The following is a 16,392-nucleotide window of genomic DNA, read 5'->3' as shown; positions in this document are numbered from 1 at the left end:
CCTCTGCAGGGACAGTGATGCTAGGAGCTCCTGAATATGGATGGGTTTATTGATCCTGCAAGAGCATGAGCAGCACTCAAGGTGGTGTGAGCCTCTGAGGCTTTGTCAGGAGGAAGAGCTGCTGTCATGTCCCTGGGAGAATAACCTGGTTCTCTTCGGAGATGCTGGAGGTTGTGGAGCCCTGTGGTGATGTGATCTGACAGCTGGTACTCCCTCGTCTAGCAGGTTTTTTTTGGAGGGTTTTGTGCATCTCAGAAGGCTGGGAATGGGCCAGGGAGCTGTGGGAGGATGAGAGAAAGATCCAGAGTCTCCTGGCAGAGAGATGATCCGGTTGTTTTGTGCTTCCCAGGATCGTGGCCTGCCTGGCAAGCTGGAGCCCGTGTCACCCGTGAGCCCTGCCCACGCCGAGGCCGAGCTGGAGCTGCTGCCCGCCCGGCTCTCCAAGGAGGAGCTCATCCAGAACATGGACCGCGTGGACCGCGAGATCACCATGGTGGAGCAGCAGATCTCCAAGCTGAAGAAGAAGCAGGTGGGAGGCTGTGGTCTGCAGGGGAACGGGTGTCCTCGCTTCTGCATGCTGCCACAGGCCCTGTCCTTGCCCCTGCACGGCCACAAGAGGGGAAGTGGCAGTGCCAGCGCACCAGGATCATCTGTGTCCCTGCTCCCTGGTGTGACCTGGGTGGTGGCTGCTGTGCCTGCAGTCTGGAGATGGTAGTCACACGATGAGGGAGAGAGCTTTGGAAACCCAGCTCTTGCATGTCGGAGAACCTAAAAGAGAGAAAAATGTATCCTCAGTGCCTTGGCAGTGGATATGCAAGCGGTGAGCAGCAGAGCTGGAAGCACAGCCTGGGTTGTCTCATCTGGACAGCCCAGCGTAGCACAAGGTCTTTTCTTTCTCCTTTCCAGCAGCTGTCTCTCCCCAGTGCTGTTGTTGCTGCCAGTATTCAGTTCTGGGCTGTTGAAATGTTGCTGTAATGACCAAATGGCCCTTCCAGTGCATCCAGTCCCCTTTCTCTGGGGGCTTTCCAGCTCTGCAGCCTTGAGCAGCATCTGATCCAGCTCCAGCCAGGGCTCTGCTTGAGCAGGGATTTGAATCTGATCTTCTGGCTGCAGCTTTACCCTGCACAGGAGCACTCCCCAGCAAAAGGATGGCCCACTCGCTGTTGGCCTGTACATAATTACCATAAACCCATTAAGAGATTAATATGACAAAACCTTCAGGGACATCCGTGAAAAAACCCACAGACTTAAGGGCTTTCACTTTTTAAAGCAAATCATTTCTCTGCCCCTGTTTTTCTGGTTGTTTTGTTTTCTTTGCTTGGGATGAGTTTCTGAACTCCCTGATGGCTGCTAATCCCAAACTGCCCAAGAGGAATGACCTTTCCCAAGGGGTTGTAGCTACAGTAGGAATTTGGGAATGGAGCAAAACCTCTACTTGGGCTGTTTGTTGAAGCTCCTTAGAATGAGCATGCACTTGTTCTTCCCCATCAGATCTGTATTTTCCCATACCAAACACAGTTCCTTTCTGTCCTGCAAGACAAAGCAGGAATATTATCATTTTGTTTTCAAACAATATGGCTTAATTAATGCCAAGGACCCTTTTTTTTTTTTTTTTTTTGCATGTGTTGCTTCGTATCTGCAGAGGTGTCTGAGCAGAAGCAGCTGTGCTGGGGGTGTGAGGCAGAGCCCTGTGTGCCAGCTCACGGGGCCCAGAGGAACATCTGGAGTGATGGAAACCACAGAGGTTCCTCTTGCTGGTTTTGGGGTGAAGGCAGCCCTTCCCCTCTCCCTCGCAGGAAGCTCAGACAGAATGTTGGTGTCCTCTCCCACCTGGAGAGGACACCTGGCTGCTGGTCCATGTTTTTTACTCACAGTTGAGGAAAGAGATGCCAGCCATGGTCATTTCCTGCTCTGGAGTGGGAAGGGCAGGGAAGGTCCATGTCATGGCAGCTGGCAGGACTGACAGCTCTGATGATCCACTGCCTGCCTTTTCAGGGATGCTGAGGAGCTGCTGCTGATGCTGACAAGAGCAGCATGTGCTCCTCGCCCTTAAAATCAAACTGTCTTTCCGTGAGGAAATGGGGTTTTTATTGTTGGCTGCTCAGTTGCTTTATTTCTTCCCTAGGAACAAATTTTATGATTTTTCCTGCCCACAAAAATGCTCTGTTAAATGGGGAAGAAGGTGAAAGTGGCTGTTGGCAGTAAAAGTGTCCCCTCCCTTCCTTTTATTCTATTTTTTTTTGTTTATTTTTTGGCACATGGTGGCAAAGTTATATGGTAGCAAAACTGACCCTCCCCACTATGGCCTCCTTCCCCCTCTGGCTGGAGCCTCCTTCCTCATCCCAGTCCTCCAGCAGAGCTAGCACATCTGGGAAGGAGTGTTTTTGGAGCAGGGGGTCCTGTCTGAGATGCTCCAGGAACGTTTTGTGCATCTGAGCTGTCAGTGCAGGAGCACGAGTGAGGGAAAGCAGCGAGCCTGGAACAGATACTGCAGGAACGTCAGCGGAGCAGGGGAGAAATTGTATGCAGCCAGAATATCCTAATGCTTTTCCCCTCTGTCTTTGGGAGGCCTTCTCAGGGTAATTAAACACACTTGTATGGAAAGGCTGTGCAAAAAAAAAAAACAACAACCCAACCAACCACATTCCACCATCTCTCTCTTTCTGGTTGTTCCAAAAATGGCAGGGAAGGCTCTGCCTGGACTTTGCAAGAAGCAAAGCTGAGAAACCTTCCCCAAACCCTGCACACCCCTGGCAGGAGGCCACCTCCGTCAGCCATCCCCCGCTCATTCATGCGCCATATGCGCTCAAATCTCTCGCTGAGTCCTCTCTCCCCCTCTTCCTGACAGGGAAGGATAATCCTTATGCATTTATTCCTGGCAGCGGCACCGGGATCTGAAGGAGAAATAAACTGCTGGGCTGTTCTCTGCAGCGGCGCCTGAGCCTCCCTGGGCGCTGAGCTCAGCCAAGGGCTCTCCGGGAGTACAACACTCCCACCTGGTGATGGAGGTGGAGCCGGCTGGGTGGAAGAGCTCCAGGGTTTCCCCTTCCATCGGGCTGAGTTTCCTGTGCTCTCTTTCAAAGTGGTTTTTCAGAGCTGCCCTGTGGCTGGAAGGCTCTGCTCTCCCCGGGCAGGTGGAGCATCCCAGTGCCCGGGTGATGGCAGCTGGGTGCGTGTGTGACAACCTTGGCGTCACCAGGCAGGTGTCTGCAGCACGGGAGCTGGCACCTGCAGGGATGGAGCCCTCCTGAAGTGTCACCCACCTTCCCAGCAGTGCTGCAGCCCGCAGTGTCCCTCTGTAGCACGTGGTCCAGCCAGAGGGTCTCTCTCCTGGAGGGGGCACCTCTTCCACTTGGGAATGGGTTGCCCTGTGAGTGCTGTGACAATGGTGGCATCTTTCATCCCTTCAGCGCTGCTGCCCTGTCCTCCATCTGGGGAGAGGAGGGGGGTCTTGGGCAGCCACTGCTGGGTGGAGGGAGGGAGTGTGCAGCCGTCAGGACTCATCTCTCATCTCACTCTCTCCCTGTAAAGGTCACAGTCCCAGCCTGGCTTTTGTGGCAGACCTTTAAGAAATCCATTTTGGCCCTGTCTGGGAACCCTGACCTATTTTGCTTTGCCATTTCCCACGGCTCCCAGGAGAAGCTGTCGAGGCTGCAGTCAGGTGTGCTGCCTCCTGCCCCTCCTCACATCCTCATCCCAGCATCTGGCCCTTTAATATCCATACAGTGCCTGCACCACAGCAAGTAGAGTTTAATTCTCTACTGTATTTCAGCTATAATTAGATTTGTATTTTTTCTTCTAATGAGCTGTTTTAATGAGCCTCCACTTAGTGGCAAACTTTCGTTTCCTGATAGGCCATCAAATCCTCTCCTCTGAAATCCCTTGCTGCACACCCAACCACTTGGCAGAATTTTTGTGGGTTTCCAGAACGATGTAGCCAAGTTTTGGATGCTTTAACTTTTTTTTTAAACACAAATATTTTCCCCAAGAGAAGTAGATGTATCTGATGCTTTTTGCTGGCTCGTTCTTTGGAGTTTTTGGAGTTGATCCCGTGGGAGTGAGGATGTGTGATAGGGTGCCTTAGGAGGACACCAGGGAAGAGCTGGCAGGTCCTGGAAGTGCTGCTTCTGTGCCAGGGCTGATGCCAGATACAGCTTTGCAGCCCATGGTTTCAGCAGTGGCTTCTCGGGGAGCTCTGGTCCCCTGTCCTGTGGTTTGGGCACCCGAGGTGTGCCCATGGTTGAGAGCAGCAGAGGGCTGAGGGCTGTTCCTGTGTTGGAGCCTTCAGTGTGCCACCGTGGTGTTTGCAGGCAGGAAGGGACAGATCCCTGCAGTGCTGGGAAAGGTTCAACCCCCTCCAGGTTCAAGCTGGGCAGTTTCTGGCTGTTCTCACTCGTGGCTGCAGTAACTCTAAGGCCATTGGTGATGCCAATTTATGGGACACAGGCTCTCCTGCACTGCCAGAGCCTGCTCCCCTCTCTGGCTGGCAACAGCAGCTTTTTTAGCTGTATCTTGGTGTTTCCTTTACTGCTGCTTTTCCCTCTGTGGGGAGAGGTATCCACCTGTGGGCAGCTGGAGCGCCCAGCATGGGGTGCTTCATCCACTGAAACACAATTTTAGGAGTGTGAGTTTTCTCTGCCAAGCCATTCGACCTATCTGGGTGCTTAAGTGCTTTCTTGGGTTTATTTTATTCCAAGTGTAACCTCCTGCCCTGCTGTGCTAAAGGTGTCATCAGCAGGAGCAGAGGTGATGGGGAGGAGGAACAGGTGCTCACCTTCTTCTCAGCCACCAGCCACCATCTCTGGGAAGTCAGTGCTGTGCTCTGGTGCAAGCCAAGTCCCAGGTGCATTTTCTTCCTAGTACAAGACTCACTCAATTTTCCTCATGCTTCAACAGGGGATGCTTTAGCTGCAGGGAAAAAAAAAAAAACTGCAAAGATTTGGAGATTCAGAGCCTAGCAGGGAAAAAACCCTCAGCGTTTTTTGACAGCCCTCCTCTCCCGTGCCTGTGCTGCCCCGCAGCTGCCGTGCACGGCTGCACTCTCCCTCCTCCCAGGCTGGCCTCAGGAGGAGCCTGGAGGAATCTGGGATTTCCTCTTTCAGCTGAGCAGTTCCTCAAAGTTAGGGGAAGGGCTGGGATGTCTCCTCCCACCTCGCAGCATTGCAGGTGGAATGTCAGGTTTAGCTGCTGACCAGGTGATATTGCCAAGGGCAGGGGTGGCTGGTGCACGGTCATGTAATCGAGCACAGTCATCCCAAGGCACGTCCTCCAACCGCTCCATTGGAAGGTGAAGCTGAGGGTGGAGAGCAGCCTTGCTCATCACCCCTGGCTCTTCCACCTCTCCCTGCACGCAGCAGCAGCTCCAGAGGCAGGTAGCAGCAAGGAGCCGGGCTGGAGCTGTGGTTTCATTTAAGTGTTCCCAGTAAAATCGTTATTTCTAGCCTCGGGCCCGTTCCAGGAGGTTCCTTTGAGGCAGGTCCTCATCCTCCATACCTAAAGCACGCCGAGCCACGAGCACAGGGCCGGTGCCTGGGGCAGGCCAGCGCCGCGCCTGCGTGGCTGGGGCCGCTGCGAGCTCTCCTCCCTCTCCCCGTGCCTCCCCAGCCCGTGGCTCGCAGGAAGTCTCCTACCATGGCGGTTTCTGCCTCGGTCAAGGCACCACCGAGAGTCTCGTGTGGACAGGGACGGCTGCGTTTCTTGCTGTGACTCACCCTCCTCCTCCCCCCTCTCCTTCCACAGCAACAGTTGGAGGAAGAAGCAGCCAAACCACCAGAGCCTGAAAAACCCATCTCTCCCCCTCCTATTGAGTCCAAACATCGCAGCTTGGTGCAGATCATCTACGACGAGAACAGGGTGAGTCTGGAGGTGATGGAAGGACAAACGTGTGATTGTGCCGTGTCGCTGTGGCCAGGGATGGGGAGGCTGGTGAGGATCAGGCGGGGGATTTTCCTGGGTGATACCTTTGGGGTGGAGGCCATGGGAGTGGGATAGATGGAGCCGTGTCAGGATGGTGCAGATGAGCACTAATGTCTTCTGAAGAACCTGCCCGGGGGGTTTCCTGTGATCAGCCTTAGAGGTGAAGCATTCAAGAGATGCTTCAGACTCCTCTCTGTTAAACATTTTGCTTCATCCTCTCCCCTGGGAGTGAACCAGCTTGAAAGCTGCCTCAAGGGGTGAGCTTTGACGTGGTGGGTGGGATGCATGGATGGAGGGTGACATCTGTGCTGCTCTAATAGTGGCAGGCCAGCTGTGAGCTCTTCTGGCTGTCCCTAAGCCCCCCAGGCTGGACCAGCAAGGACGTGGCTGCAGCCATGGCTGGATTTGTGGATATTTGATGCTGTAAATAGCATTAACAAAGGTCAGGCTGGCATCCCTGGCTCTGGATCTCTGCCTTGACCGCTCATTTATCAGCCATTGCCTGTAATAGCAGCCCGAGGAGAGATGAATTTTGCTGTGTGCATCGGAGCGATGCTCAGAAATTGGGCCCTTTGGTAGATAATCAAGCATATTCATTTTCATTTAGGTGTTGGATAAAAAGGATGATTTTGCATAAAAGGAAAACTACCAGTCGCTAATTATTTTGAATTGCGAGGCCTGCGATTTCACTGGGAGCTGCAGAAATCCAGGTGCCTGACTCCTAAAAAGAAAAAAAAAATCGCCTACCCTGCGCTCCCAGGCAGCACAATTTTCCTGGTTTTCCTTTTTCCATCTGCTTCTCTCCCTGAGCAGTAGGAAACCCAGAGCTGGCACGGTCTGTTGTGTGAGTGGGTGAAGGCTGAGGTCGATGTGTTTGAAGCATTAGCAAGCGCCAGCTGGCGATGGCTGCACAGCACTGGGCTTTGGGGGCAGTGCTGAGTGCTCCTCAAAGCCATTCTCACCACCAAGTGCCCTCTCTGGGGTCCTGGGCTAGATGGCTTCCGTCTCCTGTGCAAGGAGGAGGCTCAAAAAAGTGAGCTCTCAAACATTTTTATTCCTGTTCATTTGAGTCCCATCCTCCTTGGACAGTCTTGTGTAGCTGGACCACGTTACAAGGGGAAGAAATGGGTGATGGTGGTGGGGCAGGAAAGGTGGTCTTCAGCCATCACATCCCCAGCAGCCTGCACTGTAATAGTCCCCATTAGCTGGAGCTCAGGGCTGGGTGTCCTGCCACCCCTGTGTCCTGCTTTGTCACCTCTCGTCTCTGCCCATGCCAGCTGAAGGGTCACACATTCCCTCCCACCCCCTTCCCACAGCAGACAGGATCTGCTCTCCAAGCCTCACCATCCCTTAGGGGGGTCCCTTGCCATTCTGTCCCATGGGCGATGGCAGAGATTGTGGAGGGCAGGCATGGAGGTTTCTCCTGGAATGTCCGTGGCCATAACACGTGGGACACTGTCACGTACAGTGCTCAGAGCTGGTGGTGTCCCTGTCAGTCTTAGGGGGATCTCAGCCAGCTTGGTGCCAGGAGTTTCACCATGAACCTTCATGATGGGTGCACTCATTCCAGGTGGGTGCCCAGCAAGCAAAGGCCACGTTGGACACCAGATCTTTGTATAATTTCAAATCTGACTTTATGTTCATGTCTGAATTATGCCAGGGATGGGCAAACAATGATTCTTCCCTGTTCTTGTCAAGTCCCCTTGCGTGTGAGGAGCCCATCTGTGGGCAGGAGGCTCCAACCAAGAACCTTCCCTTTGGCTTGTCAGAAACCAGAGCAGGCTGTAGGCAGGTTCCTCCTTTGGAGAGGACAGGATCTGTCTGTGGGCCCCAGAGAACTGGCAGCATCCCTGGCCAGCGGGGATGGCTGAGGGAAGGAAGGAGCCTTTCCAGTACCACAGCAGGGAGAGGCTGAGCTGGGGCTGCAGGGGAAAGGGAGTGCAGAGTGTTGTCTTTGTCGAGGATCCAGTGACAAGGGTGGGAATCAGGGTGGAATTGCCCTTCTAAAGAACATTAACTGGCTCAGCTTTCAGCCTCTGGTGTACTGAATGTTTGGGATGCATTTTAGTGGTGATTGCTCTGCCTTTGGGGCCAGGAGGAGGAAAGCTGGGAGAGGAAGGGTCTTGGGATTAGAGTCAGTTGAGATTGTGAGTTGGAGAAGAGTGGCTGATGGTCAGTGACAGGGTGGGTTTGGTGGCAGCAGATCCTCCAGGTGTTTCCATCTGGCTTTGAACGTGAGAGACACCCAGACTCTCCTGTGCTGACCTGCAGCTTTACAGTTAATTGCAAGGTGAGTTGGTAGGAGCAAAGGACTGCAAGCCGGATAGAAATGTATTGATTTAGAGTGATGAAGGTCACTGAGCCAAATTTTAAGCTTTTCTGCCTCTTCTGTGCCGTGGAAAAGCAGTGAAGTTGATGCCTGGAGGTCTGCTTGTGGGAAAAGCGTCGGTTATGGCTGAGCCAGGGCTCCAGCCCATGCACAAAGGGAAGGAAAGCCAGATTTACTCGCATCACTTGGCTTGTGGCTTGCTTGAGGGAGGCAGTGCACGCTAAGAAATGCAAATAAAAAGAGGATATTCAGGCCTCGGGAGGAGGCGAGAAAGGAAAGCACCCCAGAAGTGCTGGCAAAGCCTGAAATGATCTTTAAAGAGCAGCGTTGTGGAAGGGGCAGAAAGCCAGCCCTTGTGCCAATCCCCGAGCAGGTGGGAGGCAGCAGCTTGGCGGAGGGGCTCTGCCTGGCTCTGGCTGAGCTCTGTGTGAAGCAGGGCTCTGTGCTCCCCGGGCAGGCGGGCGCTGCCGTGCCCGTTCCCACCGCTCCTGCCAGGCCGTGCCCAGCCGCACACTGCCCGCACTCATACCCCAACAAAGGAGAGACCAGAAACGGGCCATGGGAGAGGAGGGGTTACGTGAGGACAGAGCAGCTAGAAAAGCCGGAAAATCAAGTTAGCCAGCCATTCTGTGACCTACTTTCCTTTTGGCGATAGCTGTGGCTTTGCAGGCGTGAATGGTTTCTAATTTTAGCTTATGGTTCATCAGGGAAGTCTATATATTTTTCTCACCACCAGGCTGGTATGGATGAGGGGTTGGGATGAGGGCGGTGCCGGGCTGTATCCCATTTTCTCCAAATTCAGGATTTCTGATGCTAAATGCCCATCACGCTGCTGTTCCCTCTTGTGACCTACTTAACGCGTATGATTTGAAAAGTTCCTCGGTGTCAGAGAGGATAATTATGGAAAATGTGACCTGTAATCCCCTCTTGCTACACTCTGCTGGACATGTAATTGATTTCCAGAAAAAAAAAAAGGCGACTGTACAAATTCTGCTGGGGAAGAGTGGAGAGAAGCTGCTCTTGACTGCAGTCAAATCCTGGACTGTGAGGCTGTGGTTGCATTTGGGAAGCTTTTAGGGGACTTGGATTGTAGAGGAACAGTTGATATTCAAGATCCAGGTGCCTTCTCCCCTGCTGTGTGCTGACCAAAGCCATTTTCTCTTGTGTCCAAAGATGGGCTGTGAAGTTGCACCCAAAAATGTTCTTTTTGGGAAGTCTTTGCAGTATGACACAGAAAAACACACATTTGTGTATCTGAGCCAAAATTTCAACTGTACCATTTCTGAAAGGATTTATGAGAAAGGGAGTGAACGTTTTTAGTACTGTCTGTGGACCAACCTGAGAACAGACAGTGGGCAGCATTGTCAGAAGCATTTGAGTCATACTTTCACAAGTGTGTTCAGTCCTTGAAGAAACAGAATTGTGTTTGAAAACAGTTATGGGGGCTAAAATTGCCAAGAGCCTTTGAACGGTGCTGTGGGAAGCTCAGGGGACAGTTTTGGCTGCAGGGTGCTCCTCTCTGGGAGCTGGGTGCTGTCAGGGTGGCATAAAACTGCTTGGAAAAATCAGGTTGGGATGGATGCCTTGGTGGATCCAGAGGCTGACAGTCATGGAGATATTTGGGATCTCCTAAATTAAACTCTGTGAGTGATTTTAGTGTCTCCCCTGTGGAAGAAAGCTGATCTCTGCTGAGTCTGGCACCTCAGAGGTGGTGACTGTGTGACACAGCCTCCTTGAGGACTTTAATTTGCAGCTCAGGGATGTGCTATTGTATCAACAGCATTTACCTTTCTTCCACCTCAAACCCCCATAACCAGGGCAGATCATCTCTGTGTATTTTTAGCCATAGCTTTATTCCACTGGGCATTCACGGGATTCCTTGCACCTGCCTTCCCTTGAAATCACTTGAACATACCTGGGCTTGAAGATGTTTTGTGCTTTAAGTGGAAATGTCCAAGTCCCTTGCTAAGCCCGGGGAGGACAGCAGCATTGCTCTGTGCCTTTCCTGGGATACAGGGCTGGCAGTGTGTCCTGGAGGAAGCTGCTACCCAGCAGCCCACCATGGCTTGGCTGGGTGAATTCTCCTGCAGTGTCACCTGTGTGTCCCAAAAATTCCTGCTTCTATGAACAAGAGGTCCCCGTGCCATCTCTCTGCCCGTTGTGGTGATGTGGAGCCCTCAGGTGCCCGTGTCCAGCTCTGTGCCAGCCAGATGAGGGTGGTTGGAGGTCCCTGCCGTGCACCAGAGCCAGCAGGACTCCTGCTCAGAGGCCAGCAGCCAAAGCAGCTCCCGTGTCCCTGCAAACCAGCTCACGTCAGCCTGCTCTGAAACACTGCGCTCATTTAGCGCCGAGGAGAGGTCGCATCGGGACGTGGCGTGACTTCGTCCTCTGCCGCCGTGCCAGGGAGGGGACACCTCGTGCTGTGACCCACCACAGCGTGCTGAGGGCTGGGACCAGTCCCCACGTCACCCCTGTGGGTGCCAGCAGCCACGAGAGCCCATCCCTGCTCTGCTGTCAGCCCTCGGAAAAGCTGGGTTTGATGCAGTGGGAGCAGCAGCAGCAGCGTCTGTCTTGCTCTTGAGATTGAGCTGGTGGAAATCAATAAGATTAAATTTTAATTCGTTTTCTGTCTTGATGCCTGTTCCTTCAAAAGGGCACAGCTATCTATCTATAAATTCAGCATTATGCTGTAAAATTGGAATTCAAAGGGCTGTTGGGAACTTTTTCCATTCCCTGCTGCTGTTGGGTCTGTGCAGAGCACGTTCCCAGCTATCAGTTTACCCTCAAATACCTTCATAAAGCATTAATGCCCCATCCATAAATAAGAGAATAAATAAATGAAGGTTTTTAGCATTGCAAAATATAATCTTGCCGTTATCTGTGACTCGGATCCTACAGGGATTTGATGTCTGTAGAACTCTGATTTTCTATGAACTCCTGATTTACATGAGAAAGGGAGGAATCGGGCCTGCCTCGTCAGCACGGAGCTGGTGCAGTAAATAAGACCTTAACAGTAAAAGTGCTTTTGAGCATTTAATCTGTGAGGCTTTATTCAAATTCTAGTTTACGTGGTAGTTGGGATGGGGGCTTTTCATATTTGGCGGATGAAAGGGTCTTGTTTGTTTTGCTTTTGTTTCTAATTTTTATTCTGCCTCATCTGAGCTTGGTGATGCAAAATGGGCTTTTGGAAAGTCTGGAGGAAAACTGGAAAGGTAAGAATTCAGATACTATTGACATTTCTGCATGATAACAAGATTTTTTAAAAGATAAAATTTAAACGATTACCTGTAGTCATTGAGAAGATTTTAATTTTTTATTGGATTTTAAGGAAACTTTGATTTGTTTTGGCTTTTTAAAGGTCCTGGTGTCTGTTTCAGGATCTGGAGTTCCCAACAGGTGTATCAGCTTTGAAGATTTGTCTGTGATTAACCCAGACCAGATAAGGCCATGTCCTGCTTTTTCAGGTCTTGGAAGTGTAGTGATGAGAACTGCAGAGATCCCAAATCTGCTGGAGGCTGGAAGGCAGACTGCAACACAGCCCTGGCTCTTGGGCTGGGTGACTGGAGCTTTCCTTTAACTGCTGCAGGGCTGAAACGTGGATTTCTGGAAGTTTTCTGTGCAATGCCAGCACTTTCAGCAGTTTTGGGGTGGTGGGATGTTCAGCCATGGTTTGCAGTGGCCAAACCTTGCTGGCCCTTTAGCTCTAGTGTGCCTTTGAAGGGCACTGCAGCCTTGCAGACAGCAGAGTGGGATGAGAGTGTGAGTGGAAACCCAGCTGTGTCTGGGGGCTCCCCACTGGCCGTGGATGGGGTGTGAGCAAGCCAAGGACTGAAACTGTCTGGCAGTGATGAGCCAAAGCCAGAGAGAAGCAAAGGACTGAAATGAGTGGTTTTGTCACACTCTGTGCAGAGTGGATGGGGAATGGTGTGAACTGGTGTGAACACACGGCTCACATGCCACCAGCTTCCTCTGTTTTCTTACTGATTGTGATGAGTCATCTTAACCCCCCTTGCATCACCTGCTGGCCCCAGCCTTGGGGACAGTGCTCTGTCACTGCTGGTGTGGAGGGGAGATGGTGCCAGCTCAACACAGGTTGCTGGGGCAGCGTGCAGGGCAGCTGCATCCCACGGGCACCCCTGGAGAGCATCAGCCCCTGGGCCAGGTGAGAGGGGCTGGGCTGATGCCACTGGCTGGACTGAGGTTCCCTGGTGCTCAGGGCATTTGGGTTCAGGGAGAGCCCAGGGGAGGGCACTCGTGCTTGGTCTGCTGAGAGCACTGTGGTGGCCATGCCTGCAGGAGCTGGAGAGGGAGGAGTGCTGCTTTCCCTTAGCACTGGGGCTCATCCCACCTGCTTTGTGTGGAGGGCAGCAAATTGCTGGGGTGGTTTGGCTCTCAGAGAGAGCATGCTGAGGTTTAAAGGACAGAAAAAAAACAGTGCTTGTGGTTGTAGGAGTGAAAATCTTTCCGTTTGGGATGGGCATTGCCAGGTTGTGGTTTGGTCCCAGCACATTTCGGCTGTGCTGTTTGCTTTCTGCTGCATGCAGAGAGGTGTCTCTGAGGGTTTCCACAATTTCTGCTGACTTCAACCACACTTCTCCTGAACTTTGTTTTAAACAGAATCCCCCTCCAGCCTGCCTCTTTGCCATGCTGCTCCCACAGCCCTGCCTGTCCGGGGGATGTGGTGCCAGGACAGGAACTTTTTCCAGCACCGTCCTGTGCGCAGCCTCCTGCCTCTGGAAGGGCTCTGCATATCCGTGTGCAGGACATGCCTGGTCCCAAACAGAAACCCTCCCATTCCCCAGCCCTGCCGCCCACGGGATGCTATAAATAACCCCGGGAGCACGGTTCAGCTGCAGCAGCTTTGTGCTGCATGGAACCATGGCTGGAGTCGGTCCAAGAAAGTGCTGCCTCCTAATTTCAGATCCGCTTTCTCAAAATAACTCCTGTGTTTCCTTCTCTTCCATTTTTAAACTTCGCCTTAAGAAGAGCCCACGCAAAATCCCAGGCTCTCCCTGCTCTGGTTTTGGTTGCTCTGCTGCCTCGTGGGGTTGGCTCCTCGTCCCCACGGGAGCTCACATGGCCGGAAAGTTGCTCTCCTGCCTGCTTTCCCCTCCCAAGCCTATTTTAAGTTTCTTCAAAGGAAAAGCAAGGGCCTGGAGTTTGCTTTGGAAGCCAAATGATCTTCAAGCGAGAATGAAGATTTTGGTAGTCTGCAGGGTGGTTTTTGCTGTTGGTGAAGATCTCTTTAGCTCCAGGCCCCTTGGAGCAGCATGAGCCAGGGTAAGAGCACAATTTCCCTGCCCATGCCCCTGCCCAGGGGGAGACAGATTCTGTAGGGGCAAATGCTGCTGCCTGATACATCTGTGGGTTCCCTTCTGAATCCGTGGACCCCGCAGCAACCAGGTTTTTGTTTCAAACATGTTTCTTTGGGCATTGATCCCTCCAAAAATGCACTTGGAGGTCCCTTCATGAACACCACTGCTCCACTGCTGGGGCAATATTTCAAGATTCTCCACCAGATCAAGAAAAGGGTCTTTGCCTGCATGCTGGGAAGCTGCAAAGGGACTGTACAAGTGGTGGGGATCTCACTAGAGTTAAAGGCTTGGGTTTGCTTCTTGATGCATTTCCTTCTGTTAAATAACAGCAATACAGGCACGGTGGGGTCATTCAGCAGATGCGGGATGAACCCTGTGGTTTTCTTCTGCAGGATCCATCACTAAACAAAACCAGTATTGGAACCAAGTCCAAGGTGGCCGTGCCTTTGGGAGGGAAAGGATCTCCCAGGACTGCTGGTGGTCTTTAGCAAAGGTCCTGCTGCTGTGGGAGGGCCTGGGGGGGCTGCCTTTGTACCTGAACAGTTTGAGCTTTGCATAAATTCTCCAGTCAGGTTCTGGCTTGCTGGGTCCCTAGGCAGGAACACACCTCCTTGTGTCTGTGTGTCCTTAGAGATGAGCCCTAGCGTGGTGGGAACCTTCTGCTGGGTGTTTTATGTTCTTCCCAGTTCCACTGCCAGCTCTCACCTCGGTCTGCCAGGCCTCTCAGACAGCTCGTTATGGTTCTGCTATGATCTGATAAAGGCAGCAAGGAGCATCAGCAATTACAGTGGGTGTCAAGTGTTAATTGGGCAGCTTTCAAGATAGAGGAATTTCTTTGTATACGTACAAAGATATGACGTGCTCGGAATAACTTCTCCTCCTGATCTTTCGTTCTGGAGACGTGTATATTGCAGTTGGTTAATGCAAGACAAATTATGTCATTCTTCTTGATTCGCCACATGTTCTGCCTGTGGTGGTTTGCCTCTGGCTTGTCTCATTAAGTTGTCTAAACATGGCAAATGCAGCAAGCTGAACACACTCGGCTTTTTCTCAAAGTTAATCTCATTGTACAGAGCATCACCAGTCCCTTGCTGTGCCATCCCTGCTGCCAGGGCGTCTTCCCCCAGCCCATGGTGGGACTGTCAGCCTTCAGTGAGGCTACAATCTTCTACCCATAATTATGCAGAATGCAATTAATTCGTTTCCTGCTTATTGTCCCAGGTGCGCATCAAAAAATTTTGGTAAGCTGATGCCTCCTGCTCACCAGCAACCAAAGGCAGGCAGGAGGGCATTGGCCAAATCATCCTCTCAGCCACTGATGTGGAGTGGTTTTAGTGATCCTTCCTCTCCTGAAAATCTTACCCTCTGGATTTAATTGTGTTAAGACGTTTCAATGCCACAGTGCTGATGTTCTCCAAGGTCAGCAGATTTTATCGCTCGTGAAGACCAAAATATTAGGCTCTGGCTCAGAGTTCTCTGTTGTGTGATGAATTTTTCCAAGGGGCGGGTCCCTGGGCAGACTTGGCTCATTCCCATTAGCGGAATCAGGTGGGCAGTGGTGGTGTGTGACCACCAAGGTCTGCTGTGGGGATGCTGTGGATAACCAGGCAGGGATGCACTGACAGTAGGGCTGCTGCCTGCCCTGTGTGAGGATGGTGCCAGAGCAGGCTCCCTGCATGGTCACATCTCTCTTGGCATCCTTGAAGTCACTTTAAATTGCACAAAAGCTTCGTGTCCTCCTGAGTGTACAGCAAATACAGGAACTGGAAGCTCTCCTGGTCATGCTGTGGTGAGGCTCCTGCTGCAGGCTTTGCAGCTGGGACGGGGCTGGGTTGGGGCTGGGTTTGGCCAGGGCCATTTGCCTGGAGCCCCACCACGGGCAGGGTGACTCCCGCAGCTGCTTGGGGTGACTTTTCAAAGTGCTCATGTGCAGATCAGACTCTGCGTGAGTGCACAAGGCTCCAGTGAGGAGTCTGCACACCTACAGCTGCATCGGTGCTTTTCAGGACCAGCCAGCAGTGGGGGGATTGATGAGGCTTTTGGAAACCCTCCACGGGGGTGGATGCGGGGGCAAGCAGCAGGGCTGTGTGCCAGCCTTTGGCAAGACAGCCCTTGGGAAACTCATCCTACCCTGAGACAGTGTGAGAGGTGCCTGATGCTGGAAAGCTACGTGAGCTGGACCCCTGGAGCCAAAATCCCTTTCCCTAGAAAGTTTCCCCAGGCTTTGCCAAGCCCCAGTGGTTCTCCCAGGAGCCCAGACCCCAGCCCACCCCTGCTCCCCAGGCCTGGGGCTCGGCTCCCTGTTTTGGGCAGCTGGGGATTTTCTCTCTCCCTTACCCCAAAATATCTAAAACTACCTATTTTATCTGAACCTCTGAAAATCCGTCTCCTCATCCCCATCACTGTCAGGTATTTGGCTTTAGCAGCTCAGCCCGTGGTGTTGGCAGCATGCAGTGATCTGGATTTATTGGACTGTCAGTAACCCCCCTGAACAGCCTGGCTTTGCGAGGAAGCGCTGTTTACTGAAAATGTCATCTTTTATTTAGACTCCTGCTGCAGCCAACCCGTGTCTTTTTTTTCAGGCCTGTTTAATTAGTAACCACCGCACAGCCCCCGACACGTGTTCCTGGGTGGTTTTTTTGCCTTTAATAAGCACTAGGTAGCCTGGCCGGGGGCGGGAGGGGACGAGGAAGGGCTGCTCTGCGGCAGGGAGGGGAGGGAAGCGAGAGCGCGACGAGGAGCCAAGGGCAGCTCAACTCTAATGATCACATGCTCGTCAAGAGATGAATCCTAGAAAGGGCATCTCTGCGTGCGTGCCGGTTTGCCCGCCCT

At 52.5% G+C, this 16,392-nt stretch overlaps 1 protein-coding gene across 16 annotated transcripts in view; it reads left to right on the top strand.

Annotated features, from left to right (window-relative positions):
- NCOR2 (nuclear receptor corepressor 2) overlaps positions 1 to 16,392 on the top strand; it is a 229,912-nt gene that overhangs the window by 112,638 nt on the left and 100,882 nt on the right. For all 16 annotated transcript variants that reach the window (XM_038152377.1, XM_038152376.1, XM_038152375.1 and 13 more), the window contains 2 exons: positions 350 to 529; positions 5,740 to 5,853. In XM_038152377.1, coding sequence (XP_038008305.1) covers positions 350 to 529; positions 5,740 to 5,853 — 294 coding nt within the window. The remainder of the gene's footprint in view (positions 1 to 349; positions 530 to 5,739; positions 5,854 to 16,392) is intronic.

This window comes from Motacilla alba, chromosome 15 (assembly GCF_015832195.1).
Source record: "Motacilla alba alba isolate MOTALB_02 chromosome 15, Motacilla_alba_V1.0_pri, whole genome shotgun sequence".
NCBI lineage: Eukaryota > Metazoa > Chordata > Aves > Passeriformes > Motacillidae > Motacilla > Motacilla alba.
The sequence above is the reverse complement of the archived record's forward strand: the minus strand, read 5'-3'. Positions and strand labels throughout refer to the sequence as shown.